Below are 25,961 nucleotides of genomic sequence, written 5' to 3'. Positions count from 1 at the left end.
AAAGTCACCCAGTTGGCTCCGTGACTGCATGGAAACTAGAACCCATATCACCTGAGTCCCAGTCCCATGCTCTTAACCACTACACCATAGTAGCTATCTTTCCAAGATCAGGGCCAGGAGTTCAAGATCCCCGGCTCTGAAGTTGGAGTGACTTTCCAGAACATACTAGACTCTGTCTATGTGGGCATAGGATTTTTCTATATGAAAATCACACCATCTGGAGGATAAAAAGCTGATAAGACAGTGATGACCATTCCTGGAGAGGGATGGCTTGACCATTGTGGTCTGTGCATTGGTAACCTCAACATTTTATCATTGCAATGCACTTTATGTGGTCAGATAACACTCTCCTTGAGGTTGGTCTGGAAGCTGCAGTTGGTACAAAATGCTGCAGCCTGTTATGTAGCAGGGGAAGCTATGATAAACTGCACTAGCTGTCTATATGCTAACACACCAAGTTTACGGTTTGGGTGCTTGCTTAGGAATCCCTAAATATCTCAAAGCCAGGATATTTCAGAGGATGCTTCACTCCCTCTTCTCTTCTTAACTTCGTTAAGTTTCTGTGTTCAGCACAGAAATCTTGGTGGTGACCAAGATCTCAGAGGTCTGTCTCAGAACAGGGTCTTAATATCACAGGGCCCACTCTGTGGAACTCTCTGTCCGTCCCAGCTAGATAAGCACCAGCCCTCCCAGGTTGTTGGCACCTACTGAGGTGTGCTGTGATCCTATTCAGAGCTTAATTATGATCTTATTTAGTATTTTTGTACATCACTTGGAAAATTCTTTTAATGCAAATTATCCATAAATATCAACATCATCACCATCACCATTTGAAATAAGAACGATGCTGCAAATATAGAAAAGAAGCATTTATACCACAAATCACTAGTCCAAGCAGCCATCCAAGGAAAGCACTCTTTGCAAGCACCTACCTGTTTTCCAAAGAGGTGCTGCAGAGTGGGCTGGGCTGGCTGGGAAGCAGAGCTCAGTCCCGGGAGTAGCAGTGATGATGTGTCTGGAGCTCTGGCTAGCAGGCAGGGGACCTTCATGCCCGGGCCTTGGAATGTTCCTCCTCTTCCCAAGCAATCCTGCCCATGTTGAACAGTGAAAAAGTGGGCCAGTCTGGGTGGGAGCCAAGGTGGAGTGCCAGATGTGGCTGTGGCAGTGATGTCTCATGTCCAGGTCTTGAACAGTGAGGGTGATATGAGAAGATGGAAAGGGGATTCCATCACAGATTTGTGATTTGTGAGTGGTGTAGAAATCAATGTTCCTTGACTAGCTGGTGGGGAAAAGTTTGACTCGACAATCCACTGGATGAAAAGTGTTATTGCAGACTTTTAAACTCAGGGGTCTCCAAGGTGCCACCCACGGGTGCCATGCTACCGACAAAGTCAAATTATGAGCTGATTTCCTGCAAATTCACTTGCAGGGGGCGGGGGGGGGTCCTCATTGCCAGAAAGGGCCGGGAGGAGTCTGAAGCATGCCTTGCCTAAGGGCCTGGGGCAACAGAGTCCTTGGAGAAGGCAACCTTCTCTTCCCCTCCAGTCAGTCTTCCTAGAGAGAAGGAAAGAGAAGCTGCAGGGAGGGACCAAAAACAGAGCTTGAGAGAGAGGAGGAAGGGAAAAATAGGAAACGCAAGAAGGACACCAGGGAAGGGTGAGAAAGAGAAAGCGAGAGAAACCAGAGCAGTGCACACAAAAACACAGATAAACTGGGTACTCCAAGCGTTTTTGTGATCAGTGCTCCAGCCTCCTACAAGAGCTAAGTCATGGTGCCAAGAACACTTTTTCAAAATGTCAAATGTGTCCAAAGACCCCAATCTATCTTACATGGCTCAGCATGTGAACCTCATCACTACACCATTATGAATTACTTTGTTGTACATAAGGTGATTGAGTAGATACTGAATTAAGGGAAATTTTGATATTTTAAACCTGAGTGTGTTGAAATGTAACCTCAAGAATATGTGTTAAAGTAGCTGAACTCACTACTCGCTCCTGAGTAATCATGCATAAGATTGACATCTAAGAAAAGACAGTATGTGAACAAGTAATATTTCTATCACTGGTGGAAAAATAAGATGGTATGGCAAAGTTATCATCAGCCACTGCTGATGTAGCCGGAATGACACACTCACACCTAAGAGGAAGTGCCAAGAAACCTTGGCAGAGCCACAAAATATAAAAAGGGCCTTTAGGAGAAAAACCTTGAAGGAGGGAAAGGAGTCCGAAAGAGTCTAATGAGGACTGGCTATGTTTTGTGGTCATCGAATGCTAACCGTTGGAAGGCTGGGGCAAATGGAATGGAGTCCTGTGGAGGAGGGCATGGCTTGCTGACTGGCGCCCTAATGTCAGTGTTTTGTTGCAGGTCCCATGTTGCGTGTATCTAAATAGCAACTTTTCTTACATAGAAAGCAGATAAATGTATATTCCAACCTCCTCCCAACCAATGTAATTAACCGAAACTTTAGACTGACTATTCAGAACCATGTGTGAAATGCTTAGGAAGTTGTCTTACACAGAATCAGACCTTTAGTCCATCTAGCCCAGTACTCCTGACACTGACTGGCAGTGGCCCTCCAGGGTTTCAGGAGGGACTCTTTCCTAGTGCCCCCAGAGAGCTGGGGGTGGCTTATGGGACCATCTGCTCTACCACTGAGCCTTGGCTCTTCTCTTAGCATGTTTGAGTTTAAACAGTCCCCCCAGAACTTTTGAAAGATTGTTTTTTCAGAAGATTTCCAGAAAACTTCACATCAGAGTTTTTTCCCAACCAGACAATGCAAATCTAAGAGATCTTGAATTTTCCAGAAAGTGGCAAGATAGAGGTTCAGTGTGCCTGAATGTTCTTAACAAACGGAAGTCAGATCACACTAAGTGGAGGTTATTTTAAGATGGGTGCCCACACTCTTTCTCCTCTCCCCCACATTCGTGAAAATTGTTGAACCTTAGGTTTTCACTACTCCTGCAGGGAAAGCTTCCGGTGCTACCAGATTGGTGAGATTTTTTAAAATATGAAATAGAATAGGTAGGTATTAATTCAACATGAAAACTTCCATATATTAGAAAGTTTCTCATTCTCTGTCTGAAAAAGGGAAGCCAGATTCCTTCCAGCATCTGTTTGTATTGTGTCATGTTCTGGTGATGAATAAAACAAGGTTTATAGAAGTAAAGGCATTTCTTTGTTAAGCACATTGTAGAGCAGTGACCAAAATGAAAGCTGTTGTAATTATTAGTGCATGACTGAACACAATGAGCTTTATGTGCATGGTACTCCTCAGTGGCCACGCATCCACTTGGACAAAGTCCAAGGCAGGACTTCCCCAAAGCAGGCTGGTCCTGAAGCTTTGGACCCACCCCAGAGCTTTGTAGGGCACACAGCATCTGTCAGCACTGCTCTGAAGGTGCGCAGCAGGGTCCTTCCTGGGGGATTCTGTCTTTATTTGCTCCCCATACAAGTCCATGGAGAAGGTCCCTCAAGGAGGAGACAGTCGAAGCTTTGGAACACTAAAGCAAGGCTCTGCTTCTGGTTCAGAGCAAAGCAGGTCTTTCCCAAAGCAGATTGGAGTAAAGAGACCTCCCTTATCCAAAGCCCTGAGACAGTTCTATAGTGTACATCATGCCTGATTCTAATACTAAAGTGCCTCCCTCTCCCATGCACACTTGAAATACTCATGATAAGATTACACTTTTAAGTGGTGGACTCAAATGTGTGCATAGTTGCAGAAGCACTTAAAATGCCTCTCTTGGTCTGTCAGAGTAGACTTAATCTTATTCTGATGCCTTTTCCCCGCTTCCTTGCTGAACCAGGAAAGGGTTCAGTTCTCCCTCCTTAAGCACTGTGCACACAGCTGTTTTGCACCTGCCTACCTTCCGTTATGACTCCTGTGCAGATGTTTTTCTGAAAAGCCTTTGTAAAGGTGAAATGGAAAATGCCTCCTTTTTGATTCTGTTCTACTGGTGATAAAATGATATCCCTTTTGAACTTTTTCCCCTCTTTAGAAACAGCCAGGGAGCGTGAGAAAATCTTGCATGTTGTATTTATTCTGGAAGTAAAGTATAAATGACATTTTAACAAACGCGAGTTCCTTAAAGTAACCTTATTTGATAGTGATATACCCCAGACAGTAGTTTTAAATGGATAGCTAAATATATCCCTGTGGAGCTGTACATCTATTTCACTGTGCTGAGCAGACCTAATTTGATTCAGTTATACAGCCACAGTGGAAGCAATTTGACCATGTATATCCAAAATTGTAAAATACCTTTGCATTCCCATCAAAAAAAACCCCACCCACCCACGCCCACACCTACTCACATGCTGTGAGAGATTTTGAAATCTTTTGCAGCTCCAGAACACATAACCCTAATTGTTGGTGATATAATTGAATTTGGTAGCCCGTAACTGCAAAGTTATCCAATAATATAGATGCTTCATTTTCCACTGAAGACATTTACTTCATTGTTGAGCATGGAGCTAAATAACCTATAAATATGCACCAATCTTTTCACATCCTTTCCTGAAGCATAGAGTCCTCATTACAATTCATAATTATCTCTACCATGCAGTCTAGAGAAACACAGGACACAGACAGCATCATTAGCTCAGTTGCCCCTCCAGCTATTATGCTCTAATGTAAATCAAAAGGCAGAGGTCTCATCTGGGAGCATGCCCGTCGGGGGAGAGCAACCGTTCCTGATGGCAAACTTATTAAACATTATTAAATGTGCTAGCCATCCTGTTCCACACACCGGTTATTGTTTCCTTGTCTTTGCTTCTCAACCCATTCCCTTTCCAAAGGCTCCCTGTTATCTTTTCATAGAGCTAATTACAGCATAAAAATGCTGCTGATGATGTGTTGTTTTAAAAAACTCACAAAATCGATTGGATGTTTGTAAAAAACTGTAATACCAAATGGGGGGAAAGGTTTCCTGATGCTCATATTGAAAATATCTCCCCCTTTGAATGAAAAAAGGGGGAGAAGTTTCTGTATCACCCAACAGTGAAAATTATCTGAGCTGTTCAACAGAAATACATACTACAATATGAGAACACAAAACGTATATGAGAATTTTAACAAAAAGTTATAAAATTGAACAGCTAAAGGAGTAAGATAGTGGATCTGATCAAAACAACTGACTTGAATGCTACTGAACTTCTAGCTTAACATGAGTCAAAAAATGTTAAAAATGTCCATGAGTTTCCAGCTTTTACGTCTGACACGAATATTTCCATCGCCACCACATGTCACTTTACCCCCCACCATTGTAAAGAAGAAGGCGAAGATGCTCTTCATATTGAGTATGTTCTTACCAAATCTATCTGATCTCTTCTCCAATGAATATAGATGGTGCCCTTTTGGATTACTCAGGAAAGAATCCCATTTCTTGTCTGCAGGCTTAGGAGAGGCAGACTGGAGGTCTGTTTCATTTGTTATTTAAAGATGGATGTGTGCATGTAGCTTATAAACCACATTTCACAGAAACTACATTTATACATTTCATTCTTTGTGCATAATATTTGTAATTAGCATATCTCGTCATGGCTGTTGTTGCTCCTGTGCTATATTAGATCACATCTTGATTGAAATGAAGTGTGATTAATCCTCAACCACCCACATTAACTCTTTCTTTTTGCATTGTTTTTCCTTGTAAGAGAGGATTGTTGATTATGCAGATTCTGGATCAGGGCCAGTGAGTACCATTAATAAAATTTAGGCTGCAGTTCCAGGCATATTTTCCTGGAAATAAGTACCACTAAAAACAATGAGTAGCAATTCATAGGATTATTTTTCAATTAAATATTTAATTGTATGCTGAAATCTCACTGGGGCTAGTCACACAAAACACTGCAGCTCACCACAACAAGCCACAATATTTATGGGCACCATCACAGATATTCAACCCCCAACCATGGTTAACCCAGCTGATGGGGGTTGAGGATTAAACAAGCATGGCTTATGCAAGGGTTGTTTAACCCTAGTGCTGGGTTCATACAATGCAGTAACCTGCAGTTGGAGGTTGAATATTCAGCATAGTGCTTATACCTGCCATCTCTCATCATGACTTCAATAACCCCGTCAACATGTTTCAGTGAGATCAAGGTATTCCAGCCAACAGCACAAGGATCTTTCTCTCAGACAATATTTGAAATGTACTAGAACCACCATTGTCCAAACACTGGTTATTTGACTGCACTGTATGCATACTGTATAATATTTTGTGCATTTATATTGTATAATATATATTAACTGAGGATCTTGCAGCCCCTTTAAGAAAGTTGTTTGCTTTATTATTTTTGTAGCTATTGGTATGCACTTTTCAGTAAACATGGAAAACCAACAGGACATGTCATGTCCCAATATGCATTGCTCAGCAATTATATTTTATTCCTGTCTCTAAGATCACTTCCTTCAGCACGGTGCCAACATCATAAAAGGTTTGCTTGTAGTTTAAGCTCTGGGAAAGGAATTTGCTGGATTCTCTTGAGTGTGTGTGTGGGTTTTTTTTTTTTTTTTTTTTGTAGGGATGAGAGCTATAGAAATGATCTGAAGTCTTAGTAGTATTAAAATGAGTCCCCCAGTAATTATTTTAGTAGAAATAAAATGTTATCTGCTGATTTGCTTCTGGCAAACTACAGTAAAAACAAGGAAAGACAACCTGTTATAGGAGGTACATGAATACAATATTTGATGGCATCTTTGTTTAAATACAGTGGGAAGGTCTTTAAAATAAGTGTTTCGCAGCAGTAGGAGTCCTTTGCATACTTACTTGGAAATAAGTCTGACTGGAGTTCAGTGAGACTTACTGTGCAATCCTGTGCGTGTCCAAACAGAAGGAAGTCCTACAATTCTCAGCCTTCTGGACATTTTTCTGAATATATATTGCACCCTTTCTTTCTCTTGGATAGATTGGATTGCACACCCTTCCCTGTCCAAAGCAATTTTTAACCTGCTATAACAGCTTGCATTTACATTGCATGCAGGGCATTTAAAAATTATTTTTATTTTTTATTTTAAATCTTTTTAAATCACCTAGGTAACATCTGTGGGGATACTGTATCCCTGGTCCTCCAAGCATCCATATTTTCTATACCCTATAGCTCAATCGTAAGAGTGTATGTTCAACCGCTGGCATCTCCAGTTAAAAAGAACAAATAGCAGCGGGTAGGAAAACCCTCCTTCTGCAACCCTGGGGCACCACAGCCAACCAAAGCAAGCACTATTGGTCTAACTGGAAACATTGGCCCAGTTCAGAAATAATTGTGTTGGTTTAATAATACTGAGAAAGAATGGTATGCCCATACCTTCACTCCTACCCATTGCATCTCTCATGGGCAGAGCTTCCAGGGCTTATCCTATCCTGGTTTATCGGCAGAAATAGAAAACACTTTTCTGCAAGTCTTGTACTAAGACATGTGAATTAGGGAAGGAAAGAGAGATGAGGCATATCTCTTCTCAGTGCAATAAACTATCGGACCTAGATGGTTAGGCCTCAGCTAGGTCACAGCGTATGGCAGCTTCGTGCCTGTAGGAGTTCAGTGCCAGTAATTCAGTGGGCCTTCCTTTTCATAGCCAGAGTCAGATTCACAGTAGTCTGGAAGAGTCTTGTGCTTTTGGCATGCCAAGATCAGCATGCACTTAACTCTCTTCAAAGTTCTTAAGGGAAGGCAGGCAAGAAGTCAAGTTTCCTTCCCATCCAGCTACAAGCCCAACTCTGGCAACTAAGAAGAGAAAGGAGAGGTGGTTTGCAGAAGTGTCGCTCAAGTTGAGCCCTTGTCCCTGAAAGGTAGAAGGGCCCGATTCTTGCTAGTTTGTGGTTTGGGAGGAGAGTTAGTATGGACACACCTTCACTGTTAAGCCAGTGCATTGCCTCCAGAGTCTTTTCTGGAAGCATCTCTTGTCTTCTTTGCTGCTTCTTTGCTGCATCTCTTGTCTCTTTGCTGCTTGAATCTAGCACTGTCTGAGCCTAATAGGCTCTTACCCAGTTTGGCCTTACCCAGTCAATGGACTATTCATTTTTGTGAGCTATTGATTTGGTATCTTCATCATAGGAATCCAGAGAATGGGATTGATTCCTGACTCCTAGACCTTTCAGTGCTTTGATCTATTTGGCACAGAGATCCGAAGCTGGGAGCTTTGGATGTTGGAATCTCTGTACATGAAGAAGTACTTTGAACTGAAGTCTGATCTTGTTTTGGACCCTTATTCTTCAGAGCCCTGGATTCACAGTCTCCAAAGGGTCCAAACCAAGTGGTAGGGTTGCTCTTAGTCTCTCGGTGTGATTACTCAGGCCCTCTTCTGGAAACATTTCTCTTTTCTCACGAGTAATAGGGCTCAGGTCCTTCCTTGTCAGAGTTGCGGTTAAGGTGTTGCTCAGATCCTAAGACCAAGACTGACAGCAGTCAGAGGTTCTAGCTAAGAGGCAAAGTTGGATAGATCTTTATGGAGGTATCCTGGTAAGTCAAGCCAATTTCCCTGATAAATAGAGAATGCTAGTTATAGTGGAGGCTGGCGGCACCCATGCTGGTGAGGCACTGTAGCCTTGCTGAATTTCAGTCTGAAATTTATTTATTTTATTTATTCAACTTATATTCCGCTATATTAGTCTGAAGACTCTCCAAGCAGATTACAATATTAAATAAAATAACAATATTTCATAAAATAACAATAATAAAAACAACCAACAATAAAACAGAGAAATATGCTTAAATTAACATTTATTCGAGGTAAAAACAGCATAAATAATATCCAAGTATAAAATCAATTATTAATATGTCTGGAGAAGAAGATTGTTTTCACCTGGCGCCAAAAAGATTGTAAAGATGGCACCAGGCAAACTACTTTTGGAGGGCCATTCCATAAACTGGGGTGGGGGGGCAGCCACTGAGAAGGCCCTCTTCTATTTGCCATCCTCTTTACTTCTCTAAAGGATGGCTCTCTCAGAAGGGCCTCTTCACCAGATCTTTGGGATCAGGTACATATATATGGGAGCAGGCATCCTGATCCCAAGCTTTACAGAAATGTACATGAGCTGTCTGTGGTGCTAAGTCAACTTTGAAGATGGGAGAGATGGGAGGTTCAGCCTCAAGCACAGAATACAACCCAGAATGGATGCACCACTTCACTGTACAGCCTCCACTTCTCCTATTTATCAGGGGCAGTCTCTGCCATTCGCTACCTCTTTATGGTAAATCAGCCTCTCTTTTTCGTCATTGGTCTTTGCCACTACAGGATGCCCTGCTTACTCCTGTATGAGTTGCTGGTAACGTTCTTCAGGATACAGCCCTTATCCCCAGCGGCTCTGGAGTTACATCTTAGAGTGAGGAATGTGTGCACCTTCACTCCAGCAAGCACTGGTGTAACTGCACGTCTGTGAACCTTAAGATATCCTGCCATATCAAGTGCCAGAATTGCTTTATTAAAATACTGGACAATTCTGAGCTGTTGTTCCATATTTAGAGCTGTTGAAAGCACATTTCAGAGCAGTTGTGTTCTAATATATGTTGAATGAAAAGAACCCACGCTGCATGATAGAGAAGTACAGACACGAGTGGAGTTGCATGTTCAGCACTCTGTAATTAGTGGGGCTGGAATCTAGGACAGCCATCCTTGAAACAATTGTGGTATTATAAGATTGTCCCTACTTTCATCTGTGCAAAGTTAGAGGGTATGGAACTGTGAGTCTTTTACTTGTATATGTAAAAATCTTTCCTTGTCCAACACATGAAATAATGAATGCGACAGAGTAAGGAAATGCTTACCAAACCCAATGGGTTTGCGGGGCTTTCAGACTGAGCTCATATTAGACAACATGGGCTTGGGACAGGTGGCTTGAGACTTTATAATATGTGACAGGTAATAGTCAGTCAGTCATAATATTTTTCTCTTAAATGGCCTTTTCCGAATATCTTGTCTGGAAAGGCTTTTCAGCCATCAAAGTTGATTAGGGAATACACTTGTCTTAAATGCAATCCTTACCCATCATTCTAGTGGATCAGTCTGTCAGAGTCGTAACGGTTCAGCATCCATTTTGACTGGTGTCGATTTCAACCACTACTTAGCTTATTAAGAAACACTTAGAACATTACCCAGGCAGCGAGGAATATAGATCTTGTGTGTGCAAACATGGGCATGTGAGTCATTTCCACACCTTTTGCCACTGCTTCTGGGTTGTGTGCAAAGTGAGATGGCCAGAAGAAAATGCCATTTTACATCATGTATATAAAATCATATTTCTTATTTGTATTCAGATATTTCCTCAAGTGTTACCTCTTTTCCAGAATGTTTGCATACAGTCCATATAATGCCTCTTGCATTATAACCTGTCTGATTGTAACACATTTTTTTGGCACAAGAGCTTCATGTGATGCTCTCTTGGGGAACCACATGTGCATGCACACTACACACATACTTCCCACAAACCTGGTAGCGATAGCACTTTCCTTGCTGCCAGCAGTAGAAGGAAAAGAGCAGTGTGTACGAAGATCTCCAGGGAAGGGAGTAGAAAGTACAAGCAGTGAGAAAATAGTTGGGAGAGCATCAAGTCACCCTTGGGAGGCACAGTAAAGGCTTTGGAGAAGTACATGCTGCTCCAAAGCTACAGGTTGTGCTCCCCTGGTTTAGCGATTAGGGCAAACATGCAATTTATGGAATTCTCCTTGTGTCTCTCTGCATTTGTGCAAGGCTACTTAATGAGTCCATTTCCTTGAAGTATGTTTTCCAAAAGTTACTTGATCAATACATGTAGAACAGTGTTTTTCTCTGTGTAGATGAAAAGATGCAGGCTAAGCTTTAACAACATACTTAGTAAGTAATACTGATCCAGTTTTAAATCAGGTTATTTTTAAAGAGAATCTTTTAAAAAAAAGATATCCATACTGGTATAGCATAAGAATGTACTAGTGCCATTTTAAAACACTGAGATAGGTTGGGGGAAAACTGATGTAAATAAAAATTAGTTATGAAATGACATTAATGTAGTATCTCTGTCCATGTATTTAATGATGGAACTAGTAGGAAGGATGGAGTTTGGTTTTTGTTCTGTTTTTCATTGTAGCACTAATGAATGTTGGTCTGATTTTAGGCAGGGAGAAAGCTAATTGTCCAATTGGGAATATGCATTGAACAACTGTTAGATTTCCTAATTAGTCTTTATAGGATTTCATTAATCTCTTCACTAGACTAAAAGAGTTACAGTCTCTGAAGCACATTTGTCCTGAGATGGAAAAGAAGCTTAGCAATGGCCACCAGATAAGAGGTACCTAGAAGAAGCACTTTCCTTGCATATTAGCTTAGCAGATTTTCTTTGACCAGCTCTTTGGAGTTCATCTGTAAAGAAGGTCACATGCCTTCCAAGAATGGGAAAGAATTTTCAAACAATGACTGCATATTGGAATGTGGAACTCTCAAACTCTGCTTATGCCTGAGTAGACATTTTTGTACAATAGAATGTACCTGATATTTGCAGACTATTTAAAATAAGAGAGGGGATTTGCTGGGAGTATCAAAATGGGCAAGTCCAAATTGGTAATTTGGTAATTCCTCCAAATTACCTAAATCTCTGACTTTTAGAGGCAAAGGAAAAGGACAAATGGAACGTGGGTTGAGAGTATGATTGCCGCAAGCATATCCACTGTAAGTCAAAATTAGCCATATTTTTTCAGTATGCTTGGTAGTACAGAATCTTTAATCCTGCTCTAGTGGGGTTGAACCTGAAGATTATCTGAGGTTAACACTTACCTGTAGACTTTTGACAGGGTGTCCTATTTTTGAAGGGAAATGCTTTCAAGTATCAAATAATGTGTCTCACACCTTACGGTGTCCCTGAGTCGACTGGCAGCTGGCAAAGATGGCAGTAGAGTTGGGCTCATCTCATTGTGATGTTCTGCAGTGCTGTGTCACCACTAACCATCCCACTTGCTAGGCCATTTAACCAGGCCAGATGGGGAACTTGATGGGAACACAATCCTCCTTTGGAGATTGCCTTTGTTGTACATTAGGAAATGAAGAGGGAAGCGATGGACAGAGTGATGAAGGTGGTAACAAAGAGGAGAGGAGAGGCTTAATGGGGAAAGAAAGCTTTTATTGATAAAATGCATGTGCGGAGAGGAAGGAGCACATATATTGGGCTGAATCCCATGCTGTCATGGCAGCCATATCAACAGTGGAACCAGGAGGGTGGGGAGATTTCCCTAAAGCACTCAGAATCTGCTGCAGACGGTCTGGAAACTCACTAGAACAGAGGGGAGGAAAGAGGGAGAAAGCCCTGCTGTACTAGTAGATCATTAGTGTCATACTGGATTTACCCTTGGTCACCAAATGGTTTAATTTCATTGCTTCGTGAGATAGGGGCTGTAGCCTACTAGAAGTTCTCAGAATGTGCTAATATTAGTATCAACTTGCAAAGTGTTCTGTAATGATAGTTACATCCAAAGATAGGAGATGCATCTGCCATTAAGCCAAAGTAAGGTAATTTGCCTTGCTCATCTGTAATTTGCCTGTGAGTAGGTATATAACAAATGATAGTCAGACTTTCCTTGTGTGTTACTTCTCAACTGCAAGCCAAACCCACTCACTGCAAATGCCTGTGTGTGACTCAGATCAGCCCAGCCATAAGTGTCTCCAAGGCCGGCATGTCCAGGGCTACTTGTTACAGTGATGGATGTTCTTTCGGGCATCAGAACTTTATAAATTAAAGCCGATAAACATCATTCCTGTTAAAAGAAACAGTAAGATGAGGTTTTGCTGAAACATTTAGTGATAAATGGGAGTTTGTGAGAATACCAAAAAGTACAACCAGGCCACTTTGAGTAGTGACACCAACTTCGCTGTGTGTTAACTGTATGCACCTTATTGTGGACCCATTTCAGCAGTGAAGGTCCATAAGCCGAACACTGATTATTAATGGATTGTTACTAGGTAGAGGTGTTATGTACCCATTTTAGGAGGCAGCAACAGCCTTTGCAGTGGTAAAATATTAATTGTAAAGCTGACTCTCTTTTCCATTTTGCAGATGACATGGAAGCCATTCCCGTCAAACAGTTTGTTAAGCATATCAGTGAACTGTATGCCAACAACCAGCATGGGTTCTCAGAAGACTTTGAGGTATGTGTTAGAAACCTTTTGCTATGAGATATGTGTTTGAAGCATTTAGGACGTAGATTTTCTCCATGGTGCAGTTTTCTTGTTGCAGTCAGGCTTCAATAAGGAGAAGGTGAACCGCAGTAGCATGATCCCATGATTAGACGCACACCTGATACAAAAGACAGGAGACTTTTAAAGCATACAGTATCCCTCTAGCATCTCTGTTCCAAAGTGGATATAGGATCGCAGCCATTGTATCAGAACCTTTCTAGCGCCTCTGCAGTAGCTGATTAGGAAGTGGGGAGAACGGAAGTCAGGGCAGGCTGCCTGAGTCCTTCAGTGAACAGTTGGGTCATGTGGGAGGGAAACGTGATCATGGATTCCTGAAATATTGCTTTCTTAAGTCAGACAGCCAAAGAGATAAGTTGCAGAAGCACTAGGCTGGCAGACTCATCATGTCCTGGTCACCCTCTTTTGAAAGATTTTGCAAGATGTGGTAGGATACAGCTTATATGTACTTTATCAAAAATACATTTTAATATGGCAGCATCACCAGTGGATGAACACGTACATACACACGCAGGTTAACATATACGTTTCCACTATGCTAGAAGTGCTTCTGAGTTCAATGTACGGTAATTCTGCATGCTGCTGTTTGTGAAAAAGTAGCTTTTGCAGTTCAGTGCATTTAAAAGCAGAGGTCACACGTTTCCTCCATCAACATCGCACATAAAGGTAAACGAAATTATTTAAAGTTGTTGTATATCTACAGTGCAGTAGTAGCAGTAGAATATGGGGAACGGAGGCCTGAACATTAGAGACACAGGGAGGCCATGAGAGCTGAAGACATTTTCGGCTTAAGCACAGGAGTGCCGACAGCTTTGCAGCTGTGCGCAGCCCGTCCGCATGTGCTCCGTGGGTTTGGGGACTCATGTGGCTTGCATAAATACCGTTTCATGCTTAATGGCAGTGGCAGACTGAGGCTCTAATCAGCAAAAACAGTTCTCCCAGAAGCCAGCATTAACCATTCTGTTCCCCTGCGTTCCTTTCAGCCTGCCCACGGTTCGGCTTTGAAAATACTGTCAGGAAGGAGGGATCCTCAAACCTTCTCAACCAAAAATAGTGTGCAGCTGTTGTGTCATCTCCACCAGGGCAAGAAGAGGGAAATAGAGCTTGGGGGTCTGACATGCTTAGTAGCCAAGTATTAAAAGTGCATGACTGAGTCATAAAAGGCAGCTGTATTTACAAAATAAGATATTGTTGCTAAATTGCTGGTTTCCTATTAAACCATTCCCCCTTTCTCCACGCAGCAGAGATCAGGCCACAACCATTGTCCTTCGTGTGGCCCTTTCAACCCTGTTCTTGCTGCTTTTTGCGTTAGCCTTTGTGATTAACTGCACTGTCTGATCATTCGAAACCCAAACCAGAATAACAGGAAAAACCCTATTGTGCCAGTCACCAGGCATTTCGTATTCATGAAGACAGCGGCTGTGCGAGGTGTTAAAAGTGATTTAGTTAAATTGACTGTTGGCTGGATGACTGAACAGGGATATTGAGGCATTTAACAATGTTGATGATATTCAGGACAAACATTTATCCTCGGGAGAGCGAAATTTGATGGGAATGATCAAATGCAATGCCGTCTTCTCAATTATTTATGAATTGAGGCCCCAGTCCTATTCATCACAGCTGGTTCTGACACCATTTAATTATTCAAAATAATCAGCTACACATCTGTAAACTTGCACTGACTTAAAGTGGGCTTTGCTTCATCTGTCTCCGAAATCACTGCCATTAACGAAACAGGGCAGCTTCTGTCTGCCTTGTGCAGCGCATGGATGCATTACCGAAATGGCTGTTCAGAATGCTTATCTCCCATGCAGCCTGTTAGTGACTCAGTAAATATTGTTTTGCCTATTAGTTGTGATTTCTGAACTTGAGTATCTCCTACTAAAGGGAAGTATAATAATTTTATAACTGCAATTTCAAAGCCAAAACCACCCTTTCTCTGCAGTGATAAACTTGAAATGAACCCATCAGGGATTTACATAGGTCATGATTTTTAAGGCCGCCCTGCAATTCAGCAAACAGCTTCTGTTTTCTGTAGGCTTGCTATGTTCCTAATTGATTCAATTCGGTATCATTCTTGGAACGCTTCTTGAAAATGAGCTGTGGGTTTATCCTTTGACCCGCAAGGTGCCAAGAGAGAGATGTCTGGATAACTCATTCTTGTCAACCCTGCTATGTTGGCTCAACTTCCTGCCACAGCAGACACTGCCCAATGAATCGGGGATTAGGATGTTCAGGACAGCAGGAGAGCTGTCCGGCAAGGAGTTATGACCGTTGCTTCAAGTACTGACAAAGCCACAACTGAACAGCATTGATATTAGCACTGCTCCCACACCCTTTCCTTGGTCCCACCAGGGCCCTGATCTCAGTCATCTGAGAAGCCTGGCTTTTTTCTCACAAGTAGGGTTCCTGGGATAGTCGACCTTGTGCTGCTACACAAGGACTGCACCTTTGGTCCTGCACTTCTGCAAGACACACCACTATCCATACTCCTGGTGATCTTGGTGGGTCTGCACCATGGAATGGTACATTGGTCCAAACCTGCAGCCTCCTTAAGTTGGATATCTTCCAGTGCGGTGGTCTTGGAGGGGTTATTGATGACTGCTGACTCATCTAAATAGGGTCAATAACGCATTCTTTCTCCACTTCGGAAGTCACTAGATGGCCATGAACGTAGATGCTTTAAAGGGTGATTGGACAAATTCATGGGAAATAAAGCTCCCAGTGTGTACAAGTCGTGATGGCTTTGGACCTGATGGCCTTATTGGCTCCTCCCAACTCCACTATTTTGTGATATTGCTTCTCTGTTGAGAAGCGACATGGTTCTGAATAGCAATCACTCTGGAATAGCAGTGGGAGAAGGCTGTAGTTCCCATAGGTACCTGATAAGCCACTAAGAGAAACAGGTTGAATGGACTACTTAGGCTTCTGGTTTGATCCAGCAAGGGTCATCTTATGCCTTGTTGAGTTCTACTTGTCTTGCCAGGAAGGTGGAACACAATTGTAGATAGCCAAGGTCAAAGTGGCTCTTGAATGCATAGCCAGAAGTGTGGCTTCTAGATTGAAAGAGGTATTACTGCCACTCCATACTACTCTGGTGCACTCACAACTGGAGTCTTGTGTTCAGTTCTTGGCTCCACATTACAGGAAGGATATAGCAAGATTGGAATTGGTGCAGCGTAGGGCCACAGGGATGATGACTGGATTGCACAGGAAGCCGTGTGAGGTGAGACTGAAGGAACTGGGTCTTTTCAGCCTGGAGAAGACTGTAAGGGGATTTGTTGGCGACATACGGGTATGTGAGGGGGTGTTACACAGAGGTGGGTAGAGACCTGTTCTCCCCTGCAGAGGAAGGCAGGACGCGCTCCAACAGAGCAAAGCTCAGGGAACCCAGGTTCCATTTGGATGCCAGGAAGCACTTCCTGACAGTCAGGACCCCGAGGGTGTGGAATGGGCTTCCACGGGAGGTCGTTGAGGCCCCATCGGTGCGGGTGTTCAAGGACAGGCTAGACATGCACATGGTGGACATGTCGTGAGTGGAGCCGGCTGGAGCCGGGGTCAGACCAGATGGCCCGGAAAACTCCTTATGACTCACTCTGTTTCTATGTTTCTAAAACAGTTCATCATGAGGTGCCAGATGAGGTTTGGTGCTATATGATCAATATGGAGTCATTCTCTCTGTGAAATGCTATCAGAACTCTTGACTGAATGGAAAAGCCCACTATAATGGCCTTATGATATTTTTGTTTGGTTGCATATACCCTGCCATAATACTCCTATTACATGAGCCATATTGCAAAAGCATATTATGAGAACCATCAATAGACACAATGCCTGCCTCTTTCAGCATTCCTTCCACTGTCAGATGAGATTTCCAGGGCATTTTATTTAAGTATCCAAGACTGGAACAATAGATCTGAGGACTGGGTTGTGTATATTTATTGTCATTTATTTAAAGTATTATTGTGCTGCTCTTTAACTCCAAAAAGTCCCCAGGATATCTTATAAACCATCAGTAAAGGACAGTCTGCATACAGGCTTATAGTCTAAAAATGCACAACAGCCAAGGAAAAAGAAAAAGAAGTGGGAAGGGAAAAGAAAAAAAATGAAAATTCCAGCACGGCACCTTGCTTTGCCTCCAAAGTTACCTGTATTTGGATCCTTTCAAACACGGCTTCCTGTGTAACAGCTTTCAGATCCCTTTGTCAAGGGGTGATAGGTCTAAATTGCTGCAAGTGGAATGGCCTCATACAGGGGTGATACGGAGCCACATCTGAGACCTTGCTCAGATTGCTGCCTCCAAGGGAGGCCCTGAGGAGAGGCAGCAAAAAGGAGGGCCTCCTCAGTGGTAGCCCCCCAGTTTTGGACTGCAATACTCATTGAGTCCTATCTGGTATCAGTGTTGCCATTTTTGGTACCAGGTTAAGACTGCCCTCTACTCCTAACCATTTAATAGCATATAATAGGACATATCCATTGTTTAAACAAGTCTAGCTTTTACTGAGATTGTTTTACTTTGTTTTAATTTTCCATGTTGGGATTTTGTTCTGTATTTTATTGTATTTGTATTTTATTGTCATCCATTCTTACTATTGTACCCATTTTAATGAATTTTTGTCACCCACCCAGTTAGAGCTGTAAATATTTTTTTATATTGTTATTATACTGTACATTTTTGTATATTGTTATTTATTTGATTGGAAGTCACCCCGAGGCTTATGCGAATGGGGCGGCATACAAGCACTCCAAATAAAATAAATAAAATAAATAAAATAAATAAATTTGGTGGTATTGAGGAGATGATGATGATGACAGAGGATAGATGATAGAGAACGAAAAAGAAGGACAATGGAAAAACGTGGCATGTGCTGTTCTGTGAATATGCAAAGCATTCAGCTCCCCTTGAGACATTTTCCCAGAAGATTCCTTCATTGTACTCACCACCGTGATGGAAGGATCAGCAGACTAGATAGGCTGGCAAAAGCTGCAGAGCTAATATAAGGAAGTAGTAGAGCTTTGTCCTTATTTGGGATTCTTCTTTTCATCCTGCTCTCTAACTTATCTTTCATTCATTCATTTCATATAGTATTCAGTTCCAACATGTTCTGCCTGCATTTTGGCAAACCTAGTAGAAGGCCTGAGCATACATGCCCGGAGGGAATCTATGTGCGAGAAGACTCTTTGCCCCTCTTAATGCAATGCCACTTCTCTCTCTTCATCTGGGAACGTTAATCTGGCTTTTACTAGAATGTTGGAAGGAGGAGGTTGTCTTAGTTCTGTCCTTTGCATTTCATGAAAGAGGATTAAGCAACAGAATCCCCAAAGAGCAGGCACCAAATGTTTACAGTATAATATGTATTGGATTTTCGAACCCAGACAATTTTGTTTGCTTTGCTGTGAATTCATTAGTGGGTTGGTCATCTCTGCTGCTAGAAAGATTAGCAATGGTGAGTATAATCTTCCTAGCCTTGCCTTGTACTTCTGGAGAAACAGGAGCTGGTGACTGAGTCCCAACGTGGAATCTGAGCTGAAAAGCAGCCGTGCACCTTTGTTCTCACAAAAATCGTTTAATAGCCTTTCCCTGCAAAATGTTCTGAATGGCCAAAGCAAAAACACAAAAACAAAAATAAGAGACAGGCCATGATATCTGGTGAAAGGATTCTGTACTTACTAACTTCACTTTCACAGAACTACTAGACCATTTTGAAAATGGCCATTTATTGAATATGCTTGAATAAAAGGAAAGGGGTGTGAACCGTCACAAGAGTCGGTGCAGTTCTGGAAAGGAAGTGAGGCAACTGGAATGAATAAATGATCTAACATTAACTGACTTCATTTGTTGGTCCTGGTGGAGGTAGCACTGGTATTGTTGTACTGTTCAGTGATGCTTATTAGTAATTATGTTCATTGTTACCAATTGTATTGTTTTTGGTAGCTTCATAAAATTCAAAAATAAAAAGAAGTAACTAGACCAATGCAGGTATTCAGTCTGCACGGGCAAGCCTGACAGTGGTGAGCCAAGTGTGTGCTGCAAGCCTCACCTCGAATGCCCCCCCGCCTGGCCTCTCTCGAGGCCTTCAGAGGAGGGTGTGCAGGAGGGCTGTAATCCCCTTTGCAAGTTGGGTGCACTTGCAGTTGCCCTCTGGACCTCGGTCCTGCACGTGCCGAGCTTGTCAGAGGCGCACGCTGGCCCACGTCATTGGAGGAGGCAGCGAGCCAAACTGTGTTGTGCAGTGACCCATTGGAAAGGCTAGCCCACACATGTCCTTATAAGTATGTATGCTGTTGCTTACTCTCCTCTTTGTCCTGGAGTTGCTTTGGTTTGGCAGAGTAACTCGGTGATGGAGTGGTTCTCAGGGTGATAACTTGCTCACTTGCCTGAAGTTGTATCAGAATGTCTGAACAATCAGCAATTCCGGGGAAATTTCTAGCTCATTATGTCATATTAACAGACATGCAGCAATTGGATTTTACACGTAAATTTACCAAAAGAATATATGAAGTTTATAAAACTAATCAGGAACTTGTTTCAGAGGGACATTGAAAATGAATGAGCCATTAAACCTGGGTGTATTAAATCCCAATCAGTTTTAGCATGGACAATATAATTAAAAGCTAAATTAGCCATAATGACACGGAACAGTTTTAACTGTGACTAAAGGTTGATTAAAACCAAGTGCTTTGGATTTCAGAGTTGTCGACAATACATTTGGGTGGACAAAATGATAAGAACTTTAGCTGTTCATCTTTAAACAGAGTTAACGTTCTGGGAAGTTGAAACATCAAGTACATCACAATAGTCAGCTTGAACCAATGAGTCAAAAAGTGAATAAGAGGAAAATAATTCCAGAGCTTCCACCACAGTAATATTGCCTCAAAGCTTTCCCTTCAGAAGCCTAAAAGTTGACAATACAGTCAATTTATTATTAAGTTCCATGTATATCCCACCTTTCTTCCTCTCCATTTTATCCCCGCAACAGCCACCCTGTGAAGCAGCAGGCTAGGCTGAGAGACAGTAACTGGTCCAAAGTCACACAGTGGGCTTTATGTCTGAGTGGGGACTAGAACCCAGAATCCAGCTTTCACCCCCTTGATGCAATGATCCTGCCCTCATTTCAGCCTGATGGGAGTTGTAGAGGTCACCATAACCCATTTTCTTCATGCCTTCCAGTTGTTAGCAAATAACAAGTGGAAGAATGGTGGCTTTAAACTAACCAGGACGCTGCTGACATCTCGTAACAAAACGCAATTTCATTTTTCCATTTTTAAAATGTATTAAACATCTCAATCACAACTTCAAACTACAAAAATATTAAAATTCACAAGACTTCAGCTATGATTTCTACTGTATTAATTGGTGGATCTTTGGAGGCTTTATAGTTGAACATGAGATTTCAGCTTGTGTTGGGGGCTGTTCCTGTCATAGCCACTTTTCAGCTTCATACATGGAGGGAGAAGGTCTGTACAAGGCTTCTGCAGGTTTTGTATGAGCACTGTCTTCTTCACCAGCAGCCTGGATATGCTTGTGTCAAGAAAGACATAGAGGATACACATTTTGCCTTGGTCTGAGCCATAGATGCCAAGTGCTTCCCTCTTTCTGGAAGCACAAGTGCACAACACAGAGAGGTACACCAAAGAAGAAATGAACATGCACCCTAATTCAGAAAATTTGAGTCAGGGACTGAGGAGGTGCCCTGCAGGAGGTATTCCAAGAGAGGGAAAGAAGCAGGCGAGGAGGACCTCAGAGCCAGTGCCCTGGTGGACCCATTGTGCCTGTCCCCCAGGCCACCTGCCATCAACAGCTTTGTGGGAAGGATGGTGAGGGGAATAACAGCAGGCACCTACTCCAGCTGGATTCTCCCTTTTCTCAGGCCATGGTCCACCAAGTACCTTGTGGGACAGAGCTTGGCGGTATAATGTTATTAACTGTGACCTGACTATTTTTGTGTGATTGAACGCCTCCTTGGTAGGATTTATAAGCCAAAAGGTGGCTTATAAATCATTATAATACAATAACTTTGTGAGGAAATACCATAAACTCAGAAGACAGTGATTGGCAAATATACATAACTGCAGAGCATCTCTTTAAAAACTGTATTCATCCCATATTTGCCAAACCAATTGTAGATTAAACCACAGTTCACAGCATCATTCCTAGACATCCTAACTGAGTCTATCATTGTTGTTTCTGATTTTCCCATAGGAAATGACCCAGTTTCTCAACCAATAGGAATACATCATATTACACTTGCTGTTAATGGACTGGGACCTCCAGACATCCACTGGATATAAATCCAGAAGCTTCTAGGTTTATAGGATGTATGAAGCTTCTCCCAAACACATAAGATTTATCTCTGTTATAATCCATTTTTGGTACCACAAATAGTAAGGTCACAATAAAAACATTAAATCATCAAGATCTGATCCACAACCGGTGGACAAGGGCCTCAGGCTGCATCACATAGCCTGCATCTTCCTGGCTGGTGAAGAAAGATGACTCTACCTGTTCTTAGAAACCCTGCTATTCGGTTTAGAGGAGCTATAAATTATACATTGTATTCCTCTCTTTCTAGTTGTCACACCCACCCACCCCTTTAACCTTATGAGAAACCTATGAGATATATGTTTGTTTATTATATTTATACTCTGTCTTTTTCATGTGAAGAACTCAAGGTGGCATACATTATTTATTTTCATTTATTATATTTATATCCTGCCTTTTTTTCCTTCCAAGGAACTCAGGGCAGCTTACATAACACTCCTCTTTTACTCAATCTTATCCCCACAACAACAACCCTGTGAGGTATGTTAAGCTGAGAATCTGACTGGCCAAAAGTCACCCAGTTAGCTCCATGGTTAGATCTCCTGAGTCCCAGTCCTTCACTCTTAACCACTAAAGTATTGTTATCTCCCCCCTATTTATCTTTACCACACAACCCTGTAAAGTAGGTCAGGCTGAGAGTCAGTAGCTGGCCCAAAGTCATCCCGTCAGCTCGATGGCCACATGGGGACCGGAGCCAGGTACCCTGGGTTCCAGTACAACAGTTACTGCTACACCCTGCAATCCTGATCAACATACTCTTTCCAGGATCAGAGGGATGCTTCTCAATGCCAGTCAGAGGAGCAGTGCTTTTTTTGTAAAAAAAAAAAAAAAAAAGTGCCAGAACTTACCTCTTGGGGGTCACACTTTTACACTAAAAAAGATTTTCAATTCACCAACTTTTTTTGAAATAAAGAACTTATTTACCTTTTGCACATAGCCAGTCACTCTACACACACATAAACATAATGGTCGCCGCTGGCAGTAAGCACTCAGCGCGCGACCACACGACCGATCCCAAGCTGAGCAGCGTCCCGAGCCGAGCAGCGCCCTCACAAGCAGCACGGACACACAAGCAGCCCGCAGGCACTATTTTAATGCTTTCTGTTGCTGACCTGCTACGCTCGACAGGGCGATTCACAATCACATGGAAAAATCCGTCAAAAAAAGGTGCCAGAATGCCGTTCCGGTGCGTTCTATGACAAAAAAAAGCCCTGCATAGGAGAATCATTGCACTCAGTCCAATATGGTAACTGCTGAATTGGGAGCCAGTGAATCCACAGTTGAAGCTGGGTTCTCCCCACCCAAAGACAAAAACAAAACGGCACTACAGTACAGTAGTTATAAAGCTATTGTATTGCAAAGAGCCACCTTTGTATGGATATGCCTAGTCTTTTTGGTTTTATAGTAAGCCTTTGCCAATTTAATCCTAAAAATCTCTGCTGGTGTACTTAACTGGCATAACCACTTTATTCTGGCATAAAACATGCACATTAGTATCTTCTAGTTCATGAGGTTTAGCAAATATTTTCACAAAATTAACTGACAGTTGTAACAGGCTCTCTCCTTTTATGAATCTGGACTTCAGCATCTGTTCCCAAGTCTCCTCTTTCTATTAGTTCTGTATGGACCAGCTGAGACTTCAGTACAATGGAGAAAACCATAAACTCTAAGCATTAGTAAGGTTAATTAAAGTTACTGACCTTGGAAACCGTCCCTATTTGGAAAGGCCCTTCAAAATGTAATGGCATCTGATCCATTTTCAGAGCATGATTTAAAATTATGGTAGATAAATCCATGGCAAATACTAAAATCTGTTCCCAACATGGTAGGTCTTTGGAACAAGTACACTAGCTTTGTTCAAATTGCTTCTAAAGTATATTCTAAAATTAATTCGATCAGTATTTTTTCTATAAAAAGGCGTTAAATCAACCAACATGAAATTGTACTGGAAATGTTTGCTTTCCTTTTGTGCTATCACTCGTCCCATGTAACATGCCGTACACATTTGAAGATGCTAATAATCAATTAATTAATAAGCAGCAAACTCCACAGAGACATTTTTCCCCAAATAGCACCATAGGAATTAATGCACACTTATTGAGGACTCTGATGGTAATAAATGTTGTAATTTAATCATGCACTCTATGAAGAAGTATTTCCTTTCCACTGTCCTGAATCTCCCACAGCTCAGCTTTGTGGAATGACCCCAGGTCAAATAATATGAGAAAGGAAGAAAAGCAGCACCCCATCCATTCATTCCATGCCATACATATTATAAACTTCTATCAAGCCCCTTCTTGTGCGCTTATTTGAACTAAAAAGCGCCCAGTGTTGCCATGTGGAAGCAGCAGTCCACAAGCAGTGTCTTGTCCAGGGGTTCCACATGCACCTGGAAGCAATTGCTTGGAGTTCCAACTATATGTATTAAAGTTGGTTTCCTTTCCTTTGGTTTTGGGGATTCAATTGATCTTGGGGGAACATGGATCTAAAAAACCAAAGCAAAGAGGAGTGAAGTGATTCCGAGTAGAGCCTAAAATAATTTAAGGGAAGGAATTTGCAATTCCTCCTTCTTCCTGGGTTTTGGAAACTGGTTCCCATCCCCCATCCCTTTGGCAAGTCAACCCTTCCCCACCACGAGCCCATTTTTAAAGCCAGCATCTTTGGTAACACAGCACTAGTGGAAGCCTGGCCCCCATCGCTCTTCTTCCTTCCCAGAGTGCCTGTGGAAAGGACAAGGGTGCTGGCATGTCCTGAAAAGGAGGAGCAGCAGCAGCAACCAGAAGACTGCGGCAGCCTTCACACCACTGCAGCCTCCTGCAACACCAGCAGCTTAAAGAAATGGAAAAGAAAAGATGTTTCGAAGAAAAGATGGAGGGGAGGGGACGGGAGGGGAGATAAGCCCCTGTTGTAATTGTGAGCCTCTTTTCCCTGTGAAACCAGTTTGAGGGCCACATCAGAACTCTTAACATGGAATGCAAATGGTGCAATAAATCTTTGTATCTGAAAGCAAGAACTGAAGCCCTCTCTCTTTTAGAACGGAGCACCTCCTAAATTCTCCATAACAGCAATGGTTTGCAGAGGATATGTGTGGGAAGTCAATGGGAAAGACACACAGGGACACACATTTCCCTTTTTTGAGCTTGCTTTTGACTTCGGGCCCCACCTCCCATCTCCCCACCCCCACCAAGTCCAGCCATGCCCACTGGTGGCATGTGGCTCTGAACAGTTTGCCATGAGGAAATGTGCAGTGGCCCTTCAATTGCAGGGGGAAAGATTGCCCTTGCCCCTCCTGCTTTCTATCCCAGGCTACCAATAACATCTTAGATGGTGTGCCATGTGGACTGTCCCATGCTGTAGCTTGATTGTAGCACTGTGGTACCTCTCCACATCGTAGCCCCCATCCACACCTTGAAATGTTCTCCCCACTGCCATGATGGCATGGGCAATTCCCCGCTAGGCACTGACTTTCAGGGAGCTTCAAAGAGGTGCAGTGCGTGTCTTTCTACTAGCCTTTTGGGTAAATTATTGATGCAAAATGATGCAAAAGAAAAAAGACCTGTTGTGGCAATGAATTTCATATAAGGATTACACCTGACACCCAAGTGTTACTTGCTTTTTTATTTTTTTGAGAAGGACTGCAGAGGTTTGCTCACTGTCAAAAAAGCAGCATGGGTACCTGAGCATAAATGTCTCCATTTATACTTGGATTTATGATACTTCGAATTTTCAAAAGATATATAATTGTTTTGGGGCAGAGTTGGCAAGGAAGCTATGAATTGCTCTGCGACTCCTTTATGACATTTCTGCATAATCCTGTCCTCTCGTTGCATCTGCTGTTTTTCTAACATTACTCTTGATAATTTCCTCCATCACTTAGCTCCTCATCCTTCTTTGCAGCAGCTGTCCAGTACTAATGACTTCCCTTATTAGGAATCTTCTGTATTAACATGTAAAGCCCAGAATACCAAACAATTTGACATTTTTGTATTTCTGCAGAGCACTTGGGTACGGAATGGTATTGGTGGTACCCGATGAAGTAACTTCTGAGCATCATTCACTTAGGGTAGATTAAATGAAGAACTGGCAGTGTATTTTTGTTATCTTAATAAGGGTATCAAATTTGCCTTCCCTAACCTAGTGCCTTGCAGATATTTTGGGCTACAATTCCCAGCCTTTCTGGCCATTGGCCTTGCTGGCTGGGGTGGATGGGAGCGGAAGCCCAACACAGCTGGAGGACATCAGGTTAGGCAGTCCTGCTTTAGAGGAATAAGTTTTAAGTGTATGATTAAGAGGAACTCAGAAGAGTGTACTTTTCTATTAACTCACTAACTTTCTGATATATTTGTATAATTCACAAGAAGGCATTCAAGACAGGCAATGCCTGCAAAGTAACCCATTGCTATAATATGAAATCCAATAAGCAAGGAATCACTGATACCATGAAGAACAGAAAACTCAAAAAGTTTTGAGTTTGAGCCATCATGGTTG

The 25,961-nt window shown here is 42.3% G+C and overlaps 1 protein-coding gene across 6 annotated transcripts in view; it reads left to right on the top strand.

Annotated features, from left to right (window-relative positions):
- The window catches only part of PTPRG (protein tyrosine phosphatase receptor type G), a 634,931-nt gene that overhangs the window by 577,973 nt on the left and 30,997 nt on the right, over positions 1-25,961 (top strand). For all 6 annotated transcript variants that reach the window (XM_044451810.1, XM_044451808.1, XM_044451807.1 and 3 more), the window contains one exon: positions 13,011-13,102. In XM_044451810.1, the coding sequence (XP_044307745.1) occupies positions 13,011-13,102 (92 nt within the window). The remainder of the gene's footprint in view (positions 1-13,010; positions 13,103-25,961) is intronic.

Source organism: Varanus komodoensis, unplaced genomic scaffold (genome assembly GCF_004798865.1).
Source record: "Varanus komodoensis strain SLA01 unplaced genomic scaffold, ASM479886v1 scaffold6_4, whole genome shotgun sequence".
NCBI lineage: Eukaryota > Metazoa > Chordata > Lepidosauria > Squamata > Varanidae > Varanus > Varanus komodoensis.
The sequence above is the reverse complement of the archived record's forward strand: the minus strand, read 5'-3'. Positions and strand labels throughout refer to the sequence as shown.